The sequence below is a fragment of the Ictidomys tridecemlineatus genome, chromosome 2 (assembly GCF_052094955.1).
Source record: "Ictidomys tridecemlineatus isolate mIctTri1 chromosome 2, mIctTri1.hap1, whole genome shotgun sequence".
NCBI classification, from domain to species: domain Eukaryota; kingdom Metazoa; phylum Chordata; class Mammalia; order Rodentia; family Sciuridae; genus Ictidomys; species Ictidomys tridecemlineatus.
Window position 1 is genome coordinate 185,292,292 of NC_135478.1, and position 26,086 is coordinate 185,318,377.

At 36.9% G+C, this 26,086-nt stretch overlaps 1 protein-coding gene across 3 annotated transcripts in view; it reads left to right on the forward strand.

Annotated features, from left to right (window-relative positions):
- Tspan12 (tetraspanin 12) overlaps nucleotides 1–1,936 on the forward strand; it is a 72,948-nt gene extending 71,012 nt beyond the window's left edge. For all 3 annotated transcript variants that reach the window (XM_005333953.4, XM_040291598.2, XM_078040315.1), the window contains exon 8: nucleotides 387–1,936. In XM_005333953.4, the coding sequence (XP_005334010.1) occupies nucleotides 387–692 (306 nt within the window). In that variant the 3' untranslated portion in view covers nucleotides 693–1,936. The remainder of the gene's footprint in view (nucleotides 1–386) is intronic.
- Nucleotides 1,937–26,086: the final 24,150 nt, after the last annotated feature.

The following is a 26,086-nucleotide window of genomic DNA, read 5'->3' on the forward strand; positions in this document are numbered from 1 at the left end:
CAGTGGATAAAATAAGTAGTTGCAATAGAGGTCATACAGCCTGGAAAAAAAACTGAAATACTTACTATTGAGTCCTTTGAAAAATAAATAAATAAAAACAAAATGATTGCCAATTTCTGTACTAGACGTAAGACATCATACCAGTGAGTCTTAATTTCTGGTTGTGTAGACAATGAAAGAAGGGACAGGCTCATCAGAATCAGCTAAGCAGGCTTTTTAAAAGGTGCATTCCTCTCTCTCTCCTCCATCTTCTCAGAAGCCTTTCCTGTTGAGAGTTATTGTTTTAACTTTATGATCCTAGTTAACTGATACATTTTTTGATTTCCTTAGTTTTGACCCTCTGTAACGTATCTACAGTAATATTGATCTTGTTATTTCTTTTACAGGGTTGTGGGAAGAAAATGTATTCTTTTCTGAGAGGAACCAAACAACTGCAAGTACTAAGATTTCTAGGGATCTCTATTGGAGTGACACAAATCCTGGCTATGATTCTCACCATTACTCTGCTCTGGGCTCTGTATTATGACAGAAGAGAGCCAGGGACAGACCAAATGATGTCCCTAAAGAATGACAACTCTCAGCACCTGTCATGTCACTCAGTAGAACTGTTGAAACCAAGTCTTTCAAGGATTTTTGAACACACATCCATGGCCAACAGCTTTAATACACACTTTGAGATGGAAGAATTATAAAAAATGTCAAAGAAAGAATCAAACTTGTTTTATGGGACTTGTGAATTTTTGATTACAGTTTTTTGTTTCAGAAATTTGCAGATGTAAAAAATGTCTAAGTATATGATTTTCTACTCTTTAAAATTGAGAGAAAAAGTTTCTTACGTCACCACCTGGACAATAACTGATGCCCTTTACGATGCTAAGGACAGATCTAATAGCCACTTTATAGCTCTTATAAGATTTTTACTGAATACAGTTATGTTCTGAGGTAGTATGATTTGGTTGGCATTTCTGCATCCATGTAAATGAGACATATATATTCAGATTAGAGCTACATAAAGGTTGATTTTCTTCCACTGGCTAGTATATAATGTATCAATTAACTGCTAACATAGGAAGTTAAACAGTACTAATGACTTGTATTATTTGGTAATGTATTCTTTTGAGGGTGACTAGATTATACATATGAACATTTCAAATTGGTGTCAACCGAATTGTGATTTTTGCTGGTTATTGAAATGTTCTTAACATCTATAAGAGCAAACACATTGTCTTTAACTGATCAGGGAAATATGTGTATATAAATCTGTTCTAAGTTTGTATAATTCAGTAGATTTCAATTCTTATAATGTTAAGAGTAACAATTGTGAGAAGGATAAATTTGTCTTGTATAGAACCATTATTTTTTAGTCTTTCCTGTTCATAGAGCTTTTAAGTTCTGTCTTGAGTCTACATTATAACTGTTAATTTAAGTACTTAACCACTAATTTTGAAAATTACCAGTGTGATACATAGGAATCATTTTAATTCTGAATACAATCTGGTCTCTAGGAAGTATTAACAAGAAAATTCACGCATAATTTAGTTGATTTAGTAAAGACTTGGATGCCATTTTCTTTGAAGCAAAGATTCTTTTTGACAATGAACATGCTTTAAAAGAGCTTATATTTGCCTTTTCCAAAAAGAAGTAACAGTCTTCAAGTCAATATAATTTTATAGAAAGTAATTTTCTTTGTCCCCAGAAAAATGCCTGTAAGAAACATTAAAATAAGTGACAATTTAACAAGAGATTATCTTTGCTTTATTTCACTGATTAATATACTATGGTGAATTACACAGATTATTAATTTTTTACAAAGGTAAAATATATTTATTTGAAATGGGAAAAGTGCATTTTACTGTATTTTGTGTATTATGTTGTTTATTTCAGATTATGGAAAGAAAATTAAAACAACTGTCAATAAATATTTTCTAGAGAGTAATGATTTGGACCTGTTTTTTGTACATATGAGCACCTTTGCTACTTGAAGAGGTTTACAAGTGGTGAAAGGAATGAGAAGCAATGCTTGAATAAGTTATTAATAATTTCCAAACTCCATAACTAATATATACAAGTATGTATTTTCCCCAAGAAGACAAAAAAGATGTGCTTTTTAAAGCTTTCTTTGTAGAAGTATGATAAATAATATAGTTTGATAGAATATAAAACTATGCCTATTTATGTTAATATACCTCCTTAATGATTTCATATCCCAGGTTTTATAACTGTTTTAATTTTTAAAGGAAGATTGGTCTACCAAAGTATGGTGGTACACTCCTGTAGTCTCGGCCAGTCAGGAGGCTGAAGCAGGAGCATCACTTTACCTCAGGAGTTCCATGACACTAGTGTGACATAGCAAGATGCTTATCACTTTAGAAAGAAAACAAATGTCTAAGGAATACAATATTTGAAATTAACTGTCTTATTTAAAATCATCCATAGATTTCAAAGAAAACTGAATTACTTGCTCAATCAGAACCAAAAGAATCCCTTTCCCTAATTTCATCAACACCTCAGCTCCCCATAGTTTTGCTAATAATACCCAAGTAACTGAGGCAGTTATGAATTTTGCTTGAATTATTTGGATAATGGTAAAATTTGGATATGTGTTTTGTGATGTGCCACACTCATAGAAAAAGCAAGCTTATGTTGAGCTTACAAAAAAAGTCCTTAAGTTGCAAAATAAAAGTTGATTTCTATATTTTGAGACTAGATATTTTGATATATTACTATATTAACCACTCTCTAGAAGAGTAAACATAAATTTAGACAATCATGTATAATACATTTGCTTAATGGAAACAGGTGACATTTATAGCATGGGTCCACAAAGAACTCTTATGGTAGCAGTGCACCTGGAATAATAAAATCTTAAGGAACTTTAAAAAGTGTGCTTAGTGCTGCAGAGCTGAGGGAGTTTGCTGTCTGTGTTTCTTTGGGATTTTTTTTTTTTTAAAGCTTTCTTTGGTAAAAATCACCACCTTCAGAGTAAAACTTTAGGAAGATTATTTTTTTAAATATTTTTTTTAGTTGTTGATAGACTTTTATTTTATTTATTTATATGTGGTGCTGAGAATCGAACCTAGTGCCTCACACATACCAGGCAAGTGCGCTACCGAAGAGCCCCAGCCCCAGCCCAGGAAGATTATTCTTAGACTGGTTAACAGGCAATTCAAAGTGCCCTGGACACCTGAGATGGCAATTAGAAATGATGTCTGTTCTTAAGCCCTGTCAAATCTGCGTTAGAGACACTTGTGATAACTACAGGAAACCTAATAAAGGAATATGCAGTGGGTAAGGCCGTGCTTAGGAAGACGATACAGAGGAAGGTGGAATTAAGGCAGCTACACCAAGGAAATGATCTTCAAGTTGGGTCAGGAAGGAGGAGAGAAGCTCAGCTACCTCATGGAGAACATTCCATGAGCTCTGGGGTTAAAAAGTGAACATTATTTTGATTCAGTGTGGTTAGACAGAACATATAAGAATTGAAAAAAAAAATCATGGTAAAGGAAATGGGTGGAAATTGGATTGAGAGTTTCATTCTTCTGTAGGTTCCATGGAGAGCCCCTGAAGTGTTTCAAGAAAAAAGAAGTAATGCCTGTTTCAGAAAGTTCACTGGATTAGACAAATGGGAATTGATGCAGGGAGATAGGTGCACCCATTGCACAACCCCCGGGGGGGCAGACCGTCTCTTACCCAGTCTAGGTAAATGGAGCTCTCTGGAGCTATAAGATGCCACACAACCTGGAGATAGACTAGATGGACTACTTCTTCTGTGCTTCTGGAGAGAGGCAAAGATCCTCACCAGAACAATAGAAGTCAAAAATCAGAGTGTGTAAAACAGATAACTACAGAGTGAATCCACAAAAATTGGCAGCAGATTGACCTTGGGGAGTGTGGGACAAAAAGTAAAAGAAGTGAAATTTCTACATTTTGAATCAGGTAAATTGGCAACGGCATTAACCCAGATAGAAGGCTGGAGGAGAATGAATGTGTGGGAGGGTAATTAATTTGGTTTGGGACAGACTGAGTTGGAGATGCCTGTAGGACATACAGATGGAGATGTCTATAGGCAGCTGTAAATTCCAGTCTGCAGCTCAGGAGAATTCACTGAGGAGCCTGAGAATTTTTATGCATTGCTTTTCCATCTCAGGAAGCCTGACAGAAAATGGGCCATGAACCAAATCTCATATGAAGAGAATCTTAAGCAGGATGCTACAAGAGCTTCTTTTGTCTGAACTCCCACTCCTACAGATGAGTCAAAGGAGATAAAGAAGTAAGAAATGAAGACGTACTGAATCCTTTCATGGCAAAAGGAGCTGCCCCCTTTTAAAAAATACTGCCAAATACTATGTTGCCTAACTGTCCCCCCTTGTTATCATCATCCTGCCATTTAAAAGTAAATTCATCTTTCTTCAGAACTGAATTCTAATAAAAATGTGAGGGAGATACCCTCACCTCCAAGCACACCTTAGAAATAAGTATGGGAGAATCTTTGATCATCTTGAAAGCTCATTAGCTTTCTATTTTAACGTGTTAATTGCAATCCATCTTTCTCTGAGTAACAGACACACCATGAAAGACACTTTGCATGTATTGCTCCGCTCTTCAGAATGTTTTTGCAATTTGTAAGCATCATCAGTCCCATTTTATTAATGGACTCAGAGATACTATTTATCTAATGAGTAGGAGCCACAGCTCTTCTTCCTCCCTCTCCTCTTTGTGACTTCATCAGCCTACTTCAACAGCCTGTGGTGAGGCTCAGCTGACCCTCTACATAGAAAAATAGATTTCTTACATAAGAATCAATATCTCCGGGTCCAATGATTCTCTAAATTCTAGTAGAGGATAGGAAAGGAAGCAGAATACAATAGACACTAGTATGGCAATATGTAAATCAATGGAAGTGTAACTGATGTGATTCTGCAATCTGTATACGGGGTAAAAAATGGGAATTCATAACCCATTTGAATCAAAGTGTGAAATATGATATATCAAGAGCTATGTAATGTTTTGAACAACCAACAATAAAAAAATTCTACTACTTCTTCCTTCAAATTAACACTTTAGTCTTTCTAATTTCATTCTTCCTATTGTAAACCCAGAAATTATCTAAAGATTTGAAGCCATACATGGCTCTTTCCCTATCTATGACCTCCTACTGATATATCTGTGTACACATGCAGAGCCAAATTAATTTCTTGGATCAGCTTTACTGAGGTTTGATATATGCACATACATACATATATAATATTAATTTTAAGTATACAGTTTTCACTCATGCACGCATGCACACACACACACACTCATGTAACCTCAATCACAATCATGATACAGAATATTATCATCACCTCAACAAATTCCTTCCTGCCCCTCTCTCCTAGAGATCCCATCTCCTGATAGCCCCATTTCTAACCTTGGTCCACATGCATCTGCTAAATGTCATTCAAATTCTTGAAGAGCTCAATTCTTATTCTGTCACTTCCTTACACATCCAGGGGTTGCCCGTTTTATGTAAGACAGAACTTTTCAGTTCATTAGTGTATATCTCATTCACTCAGCATGGTGGGGTAAACGAAGGTCAGAGACCACTGGCCATTCTAATATGACTGCCCTGAGCACTATAAGGAGATTATAGCTCAACACTTGGGTTTAACTGAGTTGTTAGAGACCTCAAAAGACAATAGATTAAACAAAATAGGAGTGAATTTATATTTCATAAAACACATGTGTGATTAGCCCAAAGTATGGCAGTCTGAAGATGTTTGGGGCTTAGTCTCCGTCTGTCCTACTAGTCTGATTTAGTGAGACTAGTGCCTGAATGACACATTTATAGAGTCTGATATCCTGAGGTGCCCTGAATAACACACTTCCAAATAGCACACTTTACTTCCACATTTCAAGTAGCAGACTGGATAAGGAAAAAATTAAAGAGGAAGAGGCACATGGCTCTTCCTTTAAGAACAAACCCAGAAGAGACACCACTTCCATTCCCATTGCACAGCTCTAAGGGAGAGCTGCAAATCCTCCTTGCTCTTGATGCTCATCCAGTTAAATCAGGAAGTTTTCTATGACCACCGAATTAGGGGGAAGTGAGTATTGGTGTCAACCAGCAAATTTCTGCCTTACTCTTCATTACCTGCAGAATGAATCATCCATTTGAACCTGTTTTTTCAAACCAGACACCTATTACTTTGCTAGCCAGCTGAGCCAATCATGGTCCATTCATTGTCACATCCCATGTATCCCTTGACTCCTTGATTTTGCTCACATAATGGTCTTCTCTGAAATAGTCTCCTCTCCACCCATTGAACTTGTTCTTAACCTTTAAATCTCAGATCAGCAGTCACTCCTTACATGAAACTTCTGCCCCTGACCATTGCAGCCCTCAGCAATAACCCCTACTATTGGCTCAGCATTTGTTACTGTGTTATCTAATTCAGTCCTTGTATTTTTGATTTGATAATATTACTTTTCATTTATATTGTTTCGTTTTATTTTCTTTGCTTGTATGTCTAGATTTTCCTGAAAATAAATATTTGTTCCACTATTTTTTCCACTCAGCATTTTGCATTGGTTTAGGCAATATTTCTTAGGTATCAGTTGCATATCTAGTTAGTATGGATATAAATTAATATATGCATGAGAAATGAGTCAGTTAAATGAATAAAAAACATTGTCCAAAATGACTCCTATGAGGAGAATCCACCTTAAAGAAGGCCATCTATTTTGCTTGACTGGGACAGAGGACACTAGATTATCATAGGCTAAGTATTCATTTAGCTACAAAAGGATGTAGATTGGATCTGCAGAATGCGTTTAGAGATCAGTCAAGTCTTATAAATGTCTGAGTGAACTATCAAATTGTACTTGTGGCTTAATAATATAATAGTGGTTTAGATTCATAAAATGCTTTTACTCCTAACCCCAGTTCCTTTAGCTTTAAATATGCATTTGTTTGACTGGTAGTGTGCAGAGTAAAAGCTGAATGCACATTGCTAAGGAAATCCCTGGAGAGTGGGAGATTGGAACAATCTTTAAGGTAGATTCTCCTTATAGGAGTCATTATGGACAATGTTTTTTATTCATTTAACTGACTCATTGTTCATGCATATATTAATTTATGTCATACTAACTAGATATACAACTGATACCTAAGATATATTGCCTAAACCAATGCAAAATGCTGAGTGGAAAAAATAATAACCTTGCAATAATAACCTTGCAATTTTTATGGGATTCTAGAATATAACTTAAAAAGGTAGCATACAAAGTGTTGGTGCAATTGTATCAAGAAGTATTTCATTTACTCTTCTCATAATCCCTATGAAGTCAATTTTGTAAAAACAATGAAATACAAAGATTATAAGGAATATGCTTAAGATTATACAAATTCAAGTAATATTGCTGGAATTTTAATCAGGCTTGTTTGAAGTAAAAATCCATTCTCTTCCCAACCTTATAAGAGAGCTATTTTGTTAATAGATTTACAAAACAATTCTTAAGTTTATGATTATAGCGTATTGTTATTTTAGTATATTGCTGAGTTTCGCTTACTAGTCTTTATGAATACTAGTTATACTCGCTTGTTTTGTGTGTATGAGTAATCTTCAATACTTACTATATCAAGAAAATGCTATAGTCTTGTAAATGTATGTTTTTACTTTTATTCTAAGAATTTGGAATATATGTATCCCATTTTCAATTCTACAAGATAAAAAAAAATTCTTGAAATCTGTCTCCATCAATATTAAGAATGGCAAAATGGTACTTTTCTCTTCTAGCCAAGAAGGAATGACAAGGAATAAATAACAACAACAACAAAATAGATAACAACAACAACAAAAAACTCATACCAAAATATTTGAAATAATAATTTATAACACACTGAACACTGGGTAACAAAGAACCAGATATTGAAGAACCTGATAAAAAATGGGTGAGCCCTATGTTTTCTCAACTTCATTCAGAGTTTACCAGATGTGGTGAAGGGGAGCATCTAGGTATAGCTTAGAGGACTCCATGGATGAAGGGGTAGAACTGAGAGGACAGGGATACCAGGACAGAGTGATGGAGAGGAGAGGGATGCATAGATATAAAGCCCCACAGATGTGTTGAGGGTCCCACTGGAGTATTTTTGCAGAGTACTGATCAGCACATTTGAACGGATTTGGAGGAAATCTCCCACAGAGGGATGGGAATAATACCAGTTCTCATCAACCAGAGAGTGGAAAATCTCATAATTCACAGGACATAGGGTGGGGCACTCAAAAAATCTTCTCTCATTAATAGGGATTAACTAATGTTGGAATAAATGTGGCTGTACTGGTACCTACCAAATCAAGAAAACAAGACCCAGGATCATTGCACTCTCTCTTGAATAATTTAAAAGCATCTAAAAAGAAGCTTAAGAACATTCATACAGTTTCAAGGATGATGTTGAATGGAAGTGGTGAAAGATGGCATCCCTGTCTTGTTTCAGTTTTTAGCAGGAATGCTTTCAATTTTTCTCCATTTAGAATGATGCTGGTCTTGGGTTTAGCATATACAGCTTTTACAATGTTGAGGTATGTTCCTACTATCCCTTGTTTTTCTAGTGTTTTGAACATGAAAAGGTGCTGTATTTTGTCTAATGCTTTTCTGAATCTATTAAGATGATCATATGATTCTTGTTTCTAAGTCTTAATATGATGAATTATGTTTATTGATTTCCGTATGTTGAATCAACCCTGCCTCCCTGGGATGAATACCACTTGATTGTGGTACGCTATCTTCTTAATATGTTTTTGTATGCAATTTGCCAGAATTTTAGCATTTATGTTCATCAGGGATATTGGTCTGAATTTTTCTTTCTTTGATGTGTCTTTGTCTGGTTTTGTATACGAGTGATATTAGCCTCATAGAATAAGTTTGGAAAGGTTTTCTCCTTTTGTATTTCATGGAAGATTTTGTGGAGTATCTGTTTTAACACTTGTTTGACAGTCTTGTAGAACTCAACTGAGAATCCATCTGGTCCTGGACTTTTCTTGGTTGGTAGGCTTTTGATGTTGTTTTCTATTTCATTACTTGAAATTGATCTGTTTAAATCATGTATGACCTCCTCGTTCAGTTTGAGTAGGTCATATGTCTCTAGAAATTTGTCAATGTCTTTGATATTTTCTATTTTATTAGATTATAAATTTTCATAATAAATTATCTTCTCTATTTTAGGGGCGTCTGTTGTGATATTTCCTTCTTGTTGTTGTATTTTAGTAATTTGAATCTTCTCTCTTTTTTCTCTTTGTTAGCATGGACAGGGGTTTATCTATTTTATTTATTTTTTCAAAAAACCAACTTTTTGTTTTGTCAATTTTTTCAATTGTTTCTTTTGTTTTTATTTTATTAATTTCAGCTCTTATTTTAATTATTTCCTGTCTTCTACTGCTTTTGGTGTTGATTTATTCTTCTTTTTCTAGGGCTTTGAGATGTAGTGTCAGGTCATTTATTTGTAGACTTTTTATTTTTTTAATGAATGCACAGAATGCAATAAACTTTCCTCTTAGTACTGCCTTCATAGTGTTCCAGAGATTTTGATATGTTGTATCAGTGTTTTTTTATAAAATTTTTTTATCTTATCCTCAATTTCTTCTACTATCTATTCATCATTCAATTGTGTATTATTTAATCTCCAATTGTTATAGTAGCTTTGATTTTTATTTTATCATTGATTTCTAATTTCACTCCATTGTGGTCTCATATAATGCAGGGAATTATAACTGTTCTTTCTTTATTTATTTATTTTGTATATACTAAGAGTTGCTTTGTGGCATAAAATATGGTCTCTTTTAGAGAAGGAGTCATATGCTGCTGAGAAGACAGTATATTTTCTCATTGATGAATGAAATATTCTATATATGTGTGTTGTCTAAATTATTGATTGTATAATTTATTGCTGTAGTCTTCTTATTTAGTTTTGTTTGGAAGATTTGTCTAGTAGTGAGAGAGGTGTGTTAAAGTCACTCATTAATATTGTATTGTGGTCTATTTGACTCTTGAAATTGAGAAGGATTTGTTTGATGTACATAGATGCTCCATTGTTTGAGGCATAAATATTTATAAGTGTTATGTCCTGCTTATATATAGGAAAACTACTCTATTCACAATAGCCTCAAAAAATAAAATACTGGGGAATCAATCTAACAAAAGAGATTAAAGACCTCTACAATGAAAACTACAGAATACTAAAGAAGAAATTAAAGAAAATCTCAGAAGATGGAAAGATTTCCCATGCTCATGGATAGGCTAAATTAATATTGTCAAAATGGCCATACTACCAAAAGTATTATACAGATTTAATGCAGTTACTATTAAAATACCAAGAACATTCTTCATAGAAATAGAAAAAGCAATCATGAAATTTATTTTGAAACATAAAAGACCAGAATAGCTAAAGCAATTCTTAACAAGAAAAGTGAAGCAGGAGGCATCACAATACCAGACCTTAGTCTTCACTACAGAGCTACAATAACATAAACAGCATGGTATTAGCACCAAAATAGACTTGTAGACCAATCATACAGAATACAGGACACAGAAACAAACCCACATAAATATGGATATCTCATACTAGACAAGGGTGCCAAAAACATTCATTAGAGAAAAGATAGCCTATTCAACAAATGATGCTAGCAAAATTGGAAATCAATATGTAGCAAAATGAAATTAAACCTCTCTCTCTCTCACCTTGCACAAAAATCTACTCAAAGTGGACCGAAGATTTAGGCACTAGAACAGAGACCCTGTGGCTAATAGAAGAAAAAATAGGCCCAAATCTTCACCACTTCAGCCTAGATCTGACTTCCTTAACAAGATTCCTAGAGCACATGAAGTAAAATCAAGAATCAATAAATGGGATGGATTCAAATTAAAAAGCTTCTTCTCAGCAAAGGAAACAATAACGTGAGGAGAGAGCCTACAGATTGGGAGAAAATCTTTACCACATGCATCTCCGATAAAGCATTAAGGTCTAGGATATGTAAAGAACTAAAAAAAACCTTAACGTCCCCAAACCAAACAACTTAATTGATAAATGGTCTAAGGAACTGAACAGAAGAAGAAATACACTTGATCGACAAAGATATGAAAAAGTGTCCAACATCTCTAGCAATTAGAGAAATGCTAATCAAAACTACTCATCTCACTTTTTGTCAGAATGGTAATCATTAATAATACAGGTAACAATAAATGTTGGTGAGGATGTGAGGGGAAAGGCACACTCATACGTTGCTGGTAGGACTACAAATTGGTGCAACCACTATGGAAAGCAGTATGAAGATTCCTCAGAAAATTGGGAATGGAACCCCCATTTGACTCAACTATCCCACTCCTTTAACCAAAAGACTTAAAATCAGCATACTATAGAGATGCAGCCACATCAATGTTTATAGCAGCTCAATTCACAATAGCTAGACTATGGAACTAACCTGGGTGTCCCTCAATAGATGAATGGATAAAGAAAATGTGGTATATATACTCAATGGAATATTACTCAGCTTTAAAGAAGAGTGAAATTACAGCATTTGCCAGTAAATGATTGGAGTTGGAGAATATAATGCTAAGCAAAATAAGCCAATCCCACAAAACCAAAGGTCATATGTTTTCTCTAATATGTGGATGCTAATTCACAATAAGGTGGGGGGCACTAGGGAAGAATAGCATTACCTTAGATTAGGTAGAAGGAAATGATGGGAGAGGAGGGGAGGGGATGTGGGGATAGGAAAGATAGTAGAATGAAACAGACATTATTACTATATGTATATACATGACTGCATGACCAATATGATTCTGCAACATGTACACTCAGAAAACTGAGAAATTTATATCCCATCTGTGTATGATATATATAGTGCATAGATGCATTTTACTGTCATGTATAACTAATTAAAACAAATAAAAACATTTAAAAAATAACATTCATAGAAATACCTACATATCTATAACCCAACAAAGAAAAGTTTTTAATATTAGATATCCAATAAAAGATTACCAGCCAGGCCTAAAAACCAGGAGAATTCAAAAGAAAAACATCACTTGAGATAGACCTATGACTGACGAAGGTGTTGAAATTAGGATAAGAACACTAAAAGATTAGAATGGTATCCCATATGTCCAAGAAATTGAGGGGAGTTAGGGGAGGCATTTTTAAAAGCCTGAATCAAACTTTTAGAGATGAAAACTACAATGTACAGCCTGGACAATATACTAAATGAAATTAACAGCAGGTAAGTCATTGCAGAAGAAAGGGTTAGTACACTTTTAAGGCATAGCAATATAAATCGTGTGTAAGAAGCGAGTAAAAAAATAAGCTATTGAGCTGTCATGATTTCAAGTGGTCACATATGAATGTAATTTCAGTCTTAAGGGAGAAGGGCAGAAGAAGAAAGATTTGAATAAATACCAGAAAACTGGAACTAGGGATGCGGCTCAGTGGTGGAGGGCTTGCCCAGCATGTGCAAGGCCCTAGGTTCCATCCACAGGCCTACAGAGGAGGGGGAGGGGAAGAAAATTTCCAAATCTGAAGATTTTAAAGATCCAAGAATGTCATCTCAAAGAAACTCCATGTCAAGAAACTTGGTAAAATTGCACCAAGGCAAGATATAATTGATTTGCTCAAAACCAGTGATACATAGAAAATCTTTAAAGAAGCCAGAGGAAAATAATTAAGTACAGAGGAATAAGCAAGCATAAGCATGACAGCCCATTTCTTGACAAAAACAGTATGATTACATCTTGTATTGAAAGGGAAAAAAAATCTATCTAGAATTCTCTACCCAGTGAAAATATTTTCCAGTAAAAACAAAAACATTTTTTGGAGGGGGGGGGGAAGTGCACACAAGAATTGTAAAATAGCGCTACTAGAGGTTGGGAAGGGGGTAGAAAGGGAGGATATAGGGAGACTGTAATTGATCAATGCATGTGGTACTGAAAAATCACACTGAACCCCATTACTTATATCATTAATATATATTAATAAAATTTTTTATAGAGGAAAAAATTAAAGGGGAGCTTACTTACTGGGCTGTGTTCACAATATAAAGTGAAGAAATTATCATACTTGTTTCCCATTTAACATTTTCCATTTTGTTGATATAATCCAGAGATTTATGTACAACTTATTATTAAACATTTTACATGCCATATGAATAACTGATACAGATGAGAATGAAACATAATATCTGAATTTTTAAACTATGTTAATAATACTTATTTAGACTTAACTTGCTACTTAATTGGTTTGAATTCCCAAAGCCATTCCTAATAGAAAATGGCTTTACTTTTCATGGACCCTTTGAGCAATATTTTAAGGAAGGTATATGAAAGGCAAAGCTTCAGAGATGCCAGTTTCACAGTACTTTTTAGTTACCTGATCCATGACAAGAAATTCTTGTCACAGACATTTTCTCTCCAAGTCCCATAGACATTGTTGAGTTGACTTCTCTGTCTAACATTCCAGCTCTTCAGGTTAAATGTACATTTCCTTTTACAACCTCCCCTTGAGGTCAGCAGCACCTCTACCATGGCATAGTCTTAGTTACACACAAGTCACAAGCCTGTCAGGGCTGGAGAGAGAAGACAGGAATCAGACTGGACCCTTGCTGAGAGGCAGTGCCTCCTTCCAGAGGAACAGATGGAATAGAAGTTGTCCCATTTTGGGAAAATATAATCTGCCCTAACTCCTTAATTTTTTTAAAATTTTTTTGGTTCTGGGAGTGGAACCTGGGATCCTCACAAATGTTAAACACATGTTCTATTACTGAGTTACATTCCCAGCACCCACTAATTTTTGGTCTATTTGATGGAGATTTTGAATAAGGTTATTATCATCTATGTTATTGTTATAATCTTTCTCAAAAGTCAAAACAACTTAAAAAATGACTTCATGAAAATACCTGTCCAAAAGTAGATGAATTGAGAGCAACAAATCCCTGGTGTTATGAAAATGTTAGGTAATTTAAGAGGTGTCTCAAACTCTGATGGTGTTTGATTTCTACACCATCATGAGCCAGGTCCGCACTTCCCTGTGTGGACCTTGGTTCACTTCCTATCTTGTTCCCACTTTAATTGAATGGCTTCAGTCCTGGTCTTAATTTTGCTGACATCCCTTCTTCAGTAATTATTTGATCAATTGCCTGATTACAATAGTTAACACTTTATTAGAATTTGACCAAATTTTTCCTATTTTACTGAAGATGATTTCACCAGGACAGAGCTGAACAAGTCAGATGCTGAGCTTGCTCAGCTTCAAGGACTTACTACAATGATTCAGCAAGTGAGGTGGCCAGATGTGCGACCTGTTCCCTTTCTTGGTGATCTCTACTGCTACAACCAGGAGCACCTCTAGTGTGCTCCCAGGATATATTTCTTCTCATTTTTAAAAGGTTTAACAGAAAAGGATTATAAATATTGATCTTACACTGACCTACTCGGAAAGAAATTATCCATTACACAGGGCAGGAATAAAGTTATTTGTTTAGTTTAGTTTTGTTTTGGTGACAGATCTTTCTACATTGTCCAGTCTGACCCTGAATTCTTTAGCTCAAGTGATCTTCCTGCCTCAGCTTCCAGATAGCTGGGACAACAGGCACATGCTATGGTGCCCAGCTAGTTTGCTGGGGGATTTTATTGTTTGTTTGTTTTGTTTTGTTTTTTGGTACTAAGATTGAAGCCAGGGGTGCTTAACCACTGAACAACATCCCACCTTTTTCTTTAAATATATTTTATTTGGAGATAGGGTCTTGCTGAGTTGCTAAGTGCCTGGATAAGTTGTTGAAGCTGGCAACTTGCAATCCTCCTGCCTCAGCCTCCCAAGTCACTGAGATCATGGGTGTGCGCCATCGCCCCTGGCTAGTTCTCTGTTTTATAATTCATTGTTCATAAGCTTGTCAAAGGACAGGGTAGTGCAGGGGGAACAGTTAAAAAGAAAAAAAATATACACAGATGCATTTCCCAGAATTTAAAATTAAGCCTTGGGCTATGACCTTTTAGATAGGAACTAAACATATGAGAATTTAACTGCCTTCATGTTGTTGATTTGTTCACACAAGCATAGCTTAAAATATTTTTCCCTCTGGAGTGCCATGTCCCAGCAAAGGTTGAAGAAAATTGTGATGACTGCTCTGCTACTATTCTGCTGGAGGCTGAATAGGAATCAAGCTGACAATCAGATTCTAATGATAATTCCTAATTCCTTTCTACTCTCTCCTAGTTTTCCTTGAAATTCATCTTCTTATTTTCTCTTGCCAAGTTTGAGCATCTGCTATGTAGAGCAATTGGGCTGGACACTGAAGATCGGAAGAAAAATGTAAAAAACAATTCCCACCTCAGACGGCCTACAGCTGAGAGACCAAGCAAATGCACATGGAATAGTTAACTAGTGCTTCATCCAGTTTCTAGCACAGTGAATGTACTGGTTAATGTGTGAATTGAATGCAAACACTGAAAATAGCTTAAGATAGGTGGTGCATATACAGGATTTCAGAGAAAGCAAGATGTCAATGCAGGCGGAAAGTTTTGGCAGATCATGAAAAGTTCATATGTGAGACAGGGCAGGGTTTTTTTTTTTTTTTTTTTTTTTTTTTTTTTTGGATACCAGGGATTTAACTCAGGGCCACTTGGCCACTGAGCCACATCCCCAGCCCTATTTTGTATTTTAGTTAGAGACAGGATGTCACTAAGTTGCTTAGTGCCTCCCTTTTTCTGAGTCTGGCTTTGAACTCTAGATCCTCCTGCCTCAGCCTCCCCAGAGGCTGGGATTACAGGTGTGCACCACCACGCCTGTCTACAGGACTGGTTTTGGTGAGATTAAAAAAGCAGAAAGAGATGTCAGTTTAAAGTTCATTACAAATAAATCAAAGAAACTGGTGATATCATAGTTTGTCCAGCATGAGGGGGGGAACCCATTCTGACTAGAGAAGATAAAAACACAGAGGTAGATTGGAGAATCTAATAGAAAACCCCATAGCAAGAGAATTTTGTCCTTTTGCTGAGTACATGGTTTTTCACCAGGAAATCCATTTTGCTGAATGTACACTTGCACTTCAATCAGAATAGGCTGAAAGAAATGTATTTCGAAGGGAGAGAGATCTGAATATAGGAATACAGAAATTGAATAAACATAACTTGAACTGTTATGGAGGCAGTTATTATTGAGAAGGAAGAAGCCAAACGTTCAAAGTAAGATACACAGAGACTTGCATTTTATGAAGAAGAAAAAATCAAGTTTGATTCAGTGATTTAAAAGTCAAAGACAACAGCTGCGGTGGTACACCCCTGTAATCCCAGCGACTCTGGAGGCTGATGGGGAAGGATCACAAATTCGTGGCCACCCTGAGCAACTTAGCCAGACGCTGTCTCAAAATAAAAAGGGCTAGGGGTGTAGCTCAGGGGTAAAGTCCTCTAAGTTCTAGCTTCTATACCTAAACAAACAAACAAATGAATAAGTGTATGATAAAGATTCTGGGCAACACAGCCCTATTGACAGAAGAAGAGTTGGGAGGGAATGTTTTGGGTTAGATTTGCAATGGATACCATTTTGGCCAAGACAGGATAATTCGGTTTTTGAAGGCAGAGGTTTAGGTTTCTATGGTGGTGGGTTCAGATCCTCAGGGACAATTGGGTTGTCTTTTGTCAACTCACCAGTGTTCCTGTCTATCACCTCATTCTGCTATGTTTCATAGGAAAGGAAGCTGGAATCAATTTTTCAGGTTTTTGTCCCTTGGGTGGTTTCAGGATATATCGTTCTAACAGGAGGCCCTTCCATGGAGTTCACAAGGCTCAGTACTTACTTCTCCCTGGGGCAGCTACAGTCTGAGTTCTCACTGGTGGCTTCCCTGCTGGGAGCTCAAACTTTTACACTCTGGCTATCTTCTAGACTAACTTTTGCTTCCAGCAGTCCTATAGGCATGTACTCATAATTTCTTGTACTGAACCCCATTGTACAAACAATTCCTAACGGGCAATGTTCTTGAATCCTGAGACTTCATCTTCCATGTGAACAGAATATGAATAATGACTGAGACAGAGTTACTGTGTGTGTGTGTGTGTGTGTGTGTGTGTGTGTGTGTGTGTGTGTGTGTGAGAGAGAGAGAGAGAGAGAGAGAGAGAGAGAGAGAGAGAGAGAGAAGTCAAACCAGTAAAAGACAGAAAAGAAATGACCAGAAAATTAAGGGAAAAAAAAAGAGCAGATCCTGTAAAGCAAGGCAAATGAGTCAAACTGTGAGGCAAGAGATAATTTTTTTCAAGTAAAGGAACAAAATAGAGAAAAGGAGAATGTACATTGAATGAAAGGTATAATATTTGTCACGGTGAATGACAACTTGCCAGGGTTCAGTTGTAGTGTAATGCTATTCCTACACATTTAATTCCAGAGGCAACTACAATGATGTTATCAGAACAGTGGCCTAATATCCCAGTGGTGGGCTGCTTAGGTGATCCACATTCCTGGAATTTGGTTATGACAAAGAGCCAGAGTTGGCAAGTCCCTGAGTTGATAGAGGGAACTCCCAAAACTTTCTCTGACATATAAAACAATTTTTTTTGTGGTCTTAAGTAATTAGTCTTGAGAAAAGGCATTTGCAAAATTTACTAGTGGCATACCAGGCTTTTAGCAGGAGATAATATCTTGAATAACTGTGCAAGGCAACATCACCCACTTACAGGTGATTAAATTTATGTTAATCTGAATAATTCTGTAAGATCTATCTTTTGTGGCAGAGTTACATAGTTAAATGGGGAGATGACATATCTCTACTTTTTCAAATTTGATCTTTGATGTATTATTTGTGATTTTGTAATTTTTAAATGGAGGGGCTGATATAGAAACTTTCACTTGGAAGTTCATACCTAACTGCCTTTACTCCATAGATCCAAGAGCTAAAGTGGGTTTGCTTCCCATTGTTGAATGTAGTATTTGCATCCAGAAACTTCTTAGCTAATCATAGGTGTGTTGTGGGTTTGCTTCCCATTGTTGAATGTAGTGTTTGCATCCAGAAACTTCTTAGCTAATCATAGGTGTGTTTACAAACCCACTCAGTATACTGCAAGAGTGACTCTTACTCCCCCTGCCTTATAAAATAGAGCTATTACTTTCTCAGGACCACACACCCACTCTCAGGACCATATTGACACTACCCTGCCATGTGGAACTATGGGAAGTTGTGATAGCTCCAAGTTAGTCTAATCATCTGTGAAGAATCCATTTCCCATGTTCTGTACATAGCTATAAGAGATAATGACTTTCACTGGAATTCAAATAATAAGACTTAAATATCCTTATTGTGGTAGTGTGTTGGGGATATTCTTGAGGCTATCTGGTTTACCTTTCATTGAAGGATCTCTTGTCTGTGAAATGGTTCAATTCTTGGAACTGAGTAAGTTGTGATTCTCTACTGTATTGATAAGTTAAGACTGCTCACAAGAAAGTTTCTTGCTTTTAAAAAAATATGATAGTCAAAATATCTAGGAATACCATAATCAGTAACTGCTAGTAGTTATATCTGTGGGTAAAGCTATTTTGGTTAGTGCTCTAGTCATGATGCCTATTCTGACAATCACCTCTATCTGTCCCTGAAAACTGGGAAATCACTGAGCCCATTTTGAAGGATGATCTCTAAGTATCATTACTGCCCTGAAATTCTAAGATGTTGGCTCTTTCCTTTCAATTATACTTCTCAATGCACTGCTGAAAAGAGTGTTCTCTGGGCATACCCAAGGGTGGGTAAGTGGGTAACTATGATAAGAAATATATATTAGTCTTGGCCCCTAGTTCCTGAGAAAGAGCTCCTAATACCCTTGTAGATAGAGATACTAGAAAAAATTTTTGTTCTAAAAGTTGGTCTTGGCCCTGGTTCCTGGCACATAACTCCTCAAATCCTTGGCATTGCCAAAGTGTTTTCTTTTTGTATGCTATTGAGATGACTAATAGCCAAGGGCTCCTGGATAGCTAGATGGGAGGCTGGTTGTTAGGGGACGTAACTATGTGGTCAGAATTGGCAGTTTCTCTCTTACCTCTCTGTATCCTCCAGGGGAGGGCACAAGGCTGAAGGTTGAGTTCATCAACATCAGTCAATGACTTAATCAATTATTCCTACATAAGGAAGCCTCCATAGAAATCCCCAAGTACTGAGTTGGGGGAGCCTCTGGATTGCTGAATATTCAAGGTGCCTTGAGGGTGTGCACTGAGAGAAGGCATGGGAGCTTTGCCCTTCTCCCTTATCTTGCCCTCTGAGTCTTCCATCCAGATGAACATCTATGTCATTTGTGAGACTCTTTATAATAAATAATTAAACAGATGGAAAGTGTTTACTTGAGTTGTATAAGCCATAGGAGGGCATTGTGGGTAACCCTGACTTATAAGCATGTGTCACAACCTGGACCTGGTGACTGGCATCTGAAGTAGGGGTAGTTTGTGGGACTGAGGCCCTCACTTGTAAGACTAATGCTAACTTCAACCACATTGAGGTAAAGCGTAGGGTACCCTGTCAGTGCCCACTGAGAATTGTTTGGTTTCTCAAATTTGCTGAAATTTGAAAAAGTGTGGGGATAGAAAGCCCCCAAACTTGGTGCCCAGAGATAAAGTCTTCCACAGAGAGTGAGAATTTGATTTTTAAGTGTATATTTTCCTTCAGTCTACAGGATAAACTTACTCCAGATTTCTGTTTCCCCAAGTCTTTAAATCCCTTCATCTATAATATACCAAAGATGTTCTGAAATTTCAACTTCATTCAATTTGTATACATACATGCATAGAACAAGTAATAAGACATACATGAAAATTATAACATAGAAATTTCAGGACAAAGTGTGCAAAAGGGAGAATGGGGAACTGGGATCAGGAAAGCTTTGGTTGTAATTATGATGCTTCATTTCTGAAAATAATAGACATATCTGAAACAAAGGCAGTAACATTTTTTGGATCTTGATGGTGTGAACACAAATGTTTGTTTATTCTTTGACTTTTCTGTGTTTTCAAAATATTTCATATTAAAATATTTTACCATCTTAAACAATTGATGAATCTAACAGTTGTAACTAAATATGCTCATAATACAGATCATATTACAAAATTTGCTGAAGTTTGAAAAAGTCATTTTAAAAATAAATACCCTTGCAAAGATTGTTTTTTAAAAAGGTGATTTACCCCCTGAGTGTAGCTCAGTGATACTGCATTTGAGTAAAATGAGAGAGACCCTGAGTTTGACTTCCACCAAAACAAACACACACACATACACACACACACACACATACACACACACACATACACACATACACACAGAAACACAAATTTCTAGGAAGACAAAAACAAAGAAAAATGAAAACAAATAAATAAAATTTGCTTCTCAATTAATTATTTATGAATAGATCCTAATTATGTGTTTTTGATGAGTAGTTATGCCAGCCTGATAATTTTAATCAGCTCTTTCTGGAAACCTGCAGATTTACTGAGCTTCCTTCTTCCTAACTTATACTAAAAGTAGGGGGGAGAAGAAGCACAAAAATGGAAAAACTATAGTCTACCACTATAGTATCTCAATAACTAACACTGAGCACATATGTTTTGTTTAACACTTTTCACTTGCAAAGTGTTTCTCAAAGGATGGGTTCTATGACAGAAAGTCACCTCTACCTTGATCATCTTACACTTGGCAGCTGTGATCAGTATTGTCCTTTTCAGTGCTTGCAATGGAGTGAAATGAGAGGAACTATTGAAGTGGAAAATGCTAGCTATCCTGATTTGGGTTCAGATATTCTCTGGTATTTTCTATATTTTTAATTCAGAATGAGTTTATACCAAGAATCACCAAAGAGGAGGAAGACCCAGCTCTTAATAATCACTTTTAGTATTAATAATAATAGAAGAATAGCTGACTCAGGCAAGTCAGCTAGATGGAGATACCTGGGTAGTAAGGTGAGGTTTGGAATGAGATGCGCTGAGCTCATACAGTATGACAGCAATTTGAAAAGGGGACATTTAGGAATGCCTGAATAAATGCATTCTCTCCTCAAACTGAACCACTGGGCTCCACCCACTTTCCCCTTCCAGGTACCATAAGGCAAGGAGTGGACCAAGACAGCCTGGGTGATGGTTTTAGAGCTTTGTAAGTTCAAAGGGCTTTCACGAGGCCTGTTTTATTTAACCCTCTCATTCACCTGCAATGTAGAACTTCATCACTGTTAGACACCAAGGCCTAACAGGCTGGATACAGTTCCAAGGTCTCACAGCCAGGTAATAGAGCCTGGCCTCCAGTACCTCTCCTTGACACTTCATAGATTCTTTATTCTTTTTCTCTACATGTTCCCTTGGTCTTAACCTTATAATTCCAGGGAGTATGGGGAAAATCTAAAGTAATCCCTTCTTGTAATTTTTTTTTATCAATCCCATAATTCATTAAAATGACCTCTGGTGGTAGTTGTTTCATCACCATAATACTAATGAAGGTTGTCTGCTTTGACTAAAGTAGCTGATTGTGGAAGATGTTAATCACACATGTATCCATACCAAAAGCTCTCATTTTGTATAGAAAAAGGTCATATCAATACCAGTCTCTCTTAATATACAGCCAGATTTTTTTTTCTTTTAAGAGTAAAGCAATAAGTAGAGTGAGGAAGGCTTTTTATACAAAGTTACATGTCATTTTCTGTTTCTGTTATACTGATAAATTTATCATCTACTGTTTCCTAACATATCACCCCCAAAACTTAAAAGCATCAAACAACACACATTATCTCGAAGTTTCTGACAGCCATTTGACTGGAAGGCTCTGACTCAGGATTGTAAGGAAGGTGTAGGGAACATGTTGGATGGGGCTGTGTTCATCAAGAGCCTAACAGATCCACTTGGGGATTAGTTCACTCACATGGTGAGAAAGTTGATCTTGGCTGTCAGCACTCTCAACTCTTCTCTACACAGAACATTTCTCTATAGAGCACCTGGCTCCCGTCAGAGCAAGTGATCCTGGAGAGGAAGACAGAGCAAGAAAGAGCTTCTGAGATGGAAGCTGCAGTCTTTTTATAATCGAATCTAGAAGTAATGCTTCATTCTACTGCCATATCCAATGAATTATAAGCGAGTCATTAAATGTAACCCACATACAACAGAAGGGAAATTGGGCTGCATTTCTTGGATGAAGGCATATCCAAGAATTTTTGGGCATGGCTTTACAACCTGCCTTTGACCAAATTCTCAGTTTTTGCAAGAGAAAGCACATAAAGTGAATTTATTTCTTTTCAGAGGGTTCACACGCTGGTAAAACTGATAAAAACAGATAAAAGCTCTCTTGCTATTTCATTGATAGTTCCTTCTATTTTCTTTGCTGCCCCTCCTCCTCTGTGGGAGGGGCAGCAAAGGCTGGACGTTCCCAGCTGCTCAGGCCTCAACTTTATGGACACTCTTACCTTACAACTTCATCCCAAACTGTGCTTTATATACCATCTCTACTCTCATAACTCTCGTATTTCTAACTTCATCCCTGATCTCTCCTTTCAATTTCAATTTTATATATCCAGCTGCTCCTTGACATCTCCACACAGACCGCATCAATTTAAAATGTACCATGGCTAACAGAGAACCCTCGGTTCCTTCTACTTCTTTCCTGGCCTTCTCATTATTTAGTAAATCTACCCACATGTTTAAACTCTTCTTATTACATATCTAATTCCTGAGCAAGTCTTGTCAGCACTTCTTTATAAATATTTTACCAGAATCTACCAAACTTTCTCCACCTCCACTGCTACCACTCTGGCCCAACCTACCTTTCTTTCTCACCTGGACTACTGTAATAGCCTAAAGAGAGCCTTCTTTCCACCTCTCTCCTTCCTCTTCTCCCTTCCTCCATCCCTTCTTTCTTTTTCCCTCCCTTTCTTTCTTCCTTCCTTCTTCCTAGTTCCTGTAACTATTTTTCATTACAGCAGTGGTGGTATTGTGAAAATGTTATCAGTTCAAGTTACTCAGCCATTTAAAATTCCGTGTGGCTTTTTATTTCACTTAGAACAATAAAATCTCAACTCTTTGGGCAGACTTACAATTTTTTACCTGTCCTTTGCCTCTGCCAACTTTCCACCCACATTGATCTTCACCATTAGTATATACCGTATGTGTGTGTGTGTGTGTGTGTTGGTGGGTGTTTGCATGTATACGTGTGTTATGTGCATGCTGTGTGTATTACTGTATTAGTATGTGTGTCTGGGAATGTGCCTGTGTGAAGTGTGTGTGTGTGTGTGTGTGTCTGTGTGTGTGTGTGTGTGTGTGTTTATGCACCAGGGTATGTATCTGGCATGCTCTTGTGTACACAAGCCATCCTGATTGATAGGCAGTTGAGATAGAATAGAATAGAGAGCACCCTGGAGAATTCTCAGAGACCACAGAATCCTCTCTCTCAATATTTATATTTCTCTGGAGATTCATTAAGTTTAAGTGGTCTCTTGTCAATTGCAAATGTCCTGGGAGCTGCTTAGTCATCTGTATCTTTGTGCACGTCTTTATAATTAGACTGTGTTCTTTCTAGCCTTGCTGACAATCACCAGAGATAAGAATGAGTGTAAGGGTTTCACTTAAGCTGTGGGTGGGCAATGTGCCTGCTGAGGTGACATGTCCTGGATTGTCTCTCTGTATATGGTGATTTCTTCTCAGAGACAGGACTGGGCACCACTGGGGAGTAAAGACGTCAGTGGTTCCCAAGTTTTGCTGAGTGCCTTCGGGGTCACTTTGTTATATGCTTCCGAGGCAGCCCAGTGTTCTCTAGATTTGGGGTCATTTCCCTTTTCATTCATAGCAAAGAGCAGATTTGTTCCCAGTAGACAGTCGCCCCTCTATGGGCACAGGGAGCAGAGAGCAAGCTGACACATTCAGTGACCATTTCATGCTTTGTCACATGTAGCCACAGAGGAAACCCTTCAGCCAGATGCCTGTGAATGCTTCTGAGGAAGCCCTCCCAGCCCAGGACTCTTCCCTCTTGTGTCTCTTTCTTCCCTCTGATGCCAGGTCCTCAGACTTCACGCTTGCTATTTCTCCTGTCTTTCCTTTAATTTCAACCTTTCCTTTTCTAGGTCCTAGATCTTTCTAAGCATGCCACTTTATATTTTATTAAATTGAGAAAATAGAAAATCAACCTCCTTCACTCCAGATTCCCTTATTAGAAATCCTGTCATCTCTTGAGCTATACTCCCAACCAAGTGATCCAAGGTTTTCTACACTGCGCGTCTGTAATCCAGTGTAGGTTTCACATTATGTGCTTTTGCTTGGTTGGATGCTGACCACTTTGGTGCCCAAATCTCCCAGATACTTTCAATTCATACCCTACTAGGCACTTCAGCAACATTCAATGAGTTGTCCCTTGGCTTCTTCTAGAAATCCCTCAATATTCTCCCATCTCTTTCCTTTCCTTATGGCAGCTCAGACTACTGTGTAGCCCCTTGTGGCTTGCTCCAGGGATCTTTCTCTTATTTCTCCTTTGTTCTAATCCCTTGGCCTTTATACTGCAGATTTCCAAATGAATAATTCTCTAATTCTCTTCTGGGCTGTGCATTCCTATGTCTAATTGGTTACTTAAAGAGAAATCCCTGGGGTGGTTAAATGTTCAGGCTTTGGAGTCAGAGTCAGAAATCTTGGTTCAATTCTAGTCTTGCAACTTATTTGCTGTATGACCCTAGGGAAGGTATGTAACATATTTACCCTTTATTTCTTTATCCATAAACCAGGACTCTGTATATTTTTTCTAAAGAAAAATGAAGTAATGCGTGTAAAACATTGGGAAATTGTGCCGGGCATACAGTAATCATCTAAAAGTACTTAATAATTCTTTGTCTTGTTATTACTATTATTTGCATCCTCTTGAATGATTTCATGGACATATTCAAAGGAGAATTCTTGATCATTTCAGCAAATGACACTTTCTTGCTCTTAGCTGCTTAAATCAGAAATTGACAGCTTCCTTAGATATATCTCACATTGATACCAATCATTGCCCAGTCTCCTTGACTTTAACTCCAAAGTGGCCCTTAAATCATCCAGTTCTCTCAGGAACCTCCTTAAATCAGCTATACTTCAACTCTCACTTGAGTTACTATAATGCTTTCCAAATTGGTCTCCCTGCTGCTTCTTGTGCCCTTTCCCTCAACTCATTCTTCAGCACATCGCAACCAGAGTGATTTTTAAAGCATGAATTGTATCACATCACTGGTCTGCTCAGAATTCCTCATGGTTTCCCATTGGACGAAGGACAAAGTCCAGTATGCTTCAACGGAAAGTTCTGTAAGTCTACTTTTTAATCTGTAGTCTCTGTTCTCTTGTTCATTGAGGCTCACCCAACAAGGCTTTCTAATGAGCTGTTAAGTGTTATAAGAGCTTTTCTGTCTTGTAGATTATAATTTTGGCTCTAGAGTATTATTAGAATGTTTTTCTCCCTTTTTTGGGGTAATTCTCACTTCTTTTGGAGGTCCTAATAAGTGTTATCCCTCAAAGGACATTGTTTTGATCTTTGACTTTGAACTTAAGATAAGCTCTCTCTTTTTTCTTTTTTTGTGGTACTCCTTGATTTTCCATTATGAGACCACCATTTGCACTTATATATTATTTCTGTATTTATTTGCTTAGTGATAGTTTTCCTAACTGTATGCAAAAGCTCTAGATCACAACTGTCTTGTTAATTGTCTTATCTTAAGTGTCTAGCAAAACCTCTGGCACATATGAAGTGCTTGATCAACATTTGTTGGCTTCATAATGTGAAGGAATGAAATATGAGGATAAAAACACCTCATCTTAATGCAGGAAAACTACCAGATCTGAAATTCAGATATAAGTGGTCAAAAGATGTTCCCAAATTTTTGCCTCTAAGTAATTAAATCTAGAATTCCAGGGCTGGGAATGTAGCTCAGTGGCAGAGCACCGGCCTAGAATGGTGTGTTGTGTACAACTTCAATATTGTTTAATTGTATTGTTAACAAAAGGAAAGACCTATAGGGATGTGGATGGACTTTGCAGTCAGATCTGGGTTTGAATCCTCTCAATCACTTGCCAGTGATGTGGCCTTGGGCAAGTTACTTAATTTCCCTGTGCTTC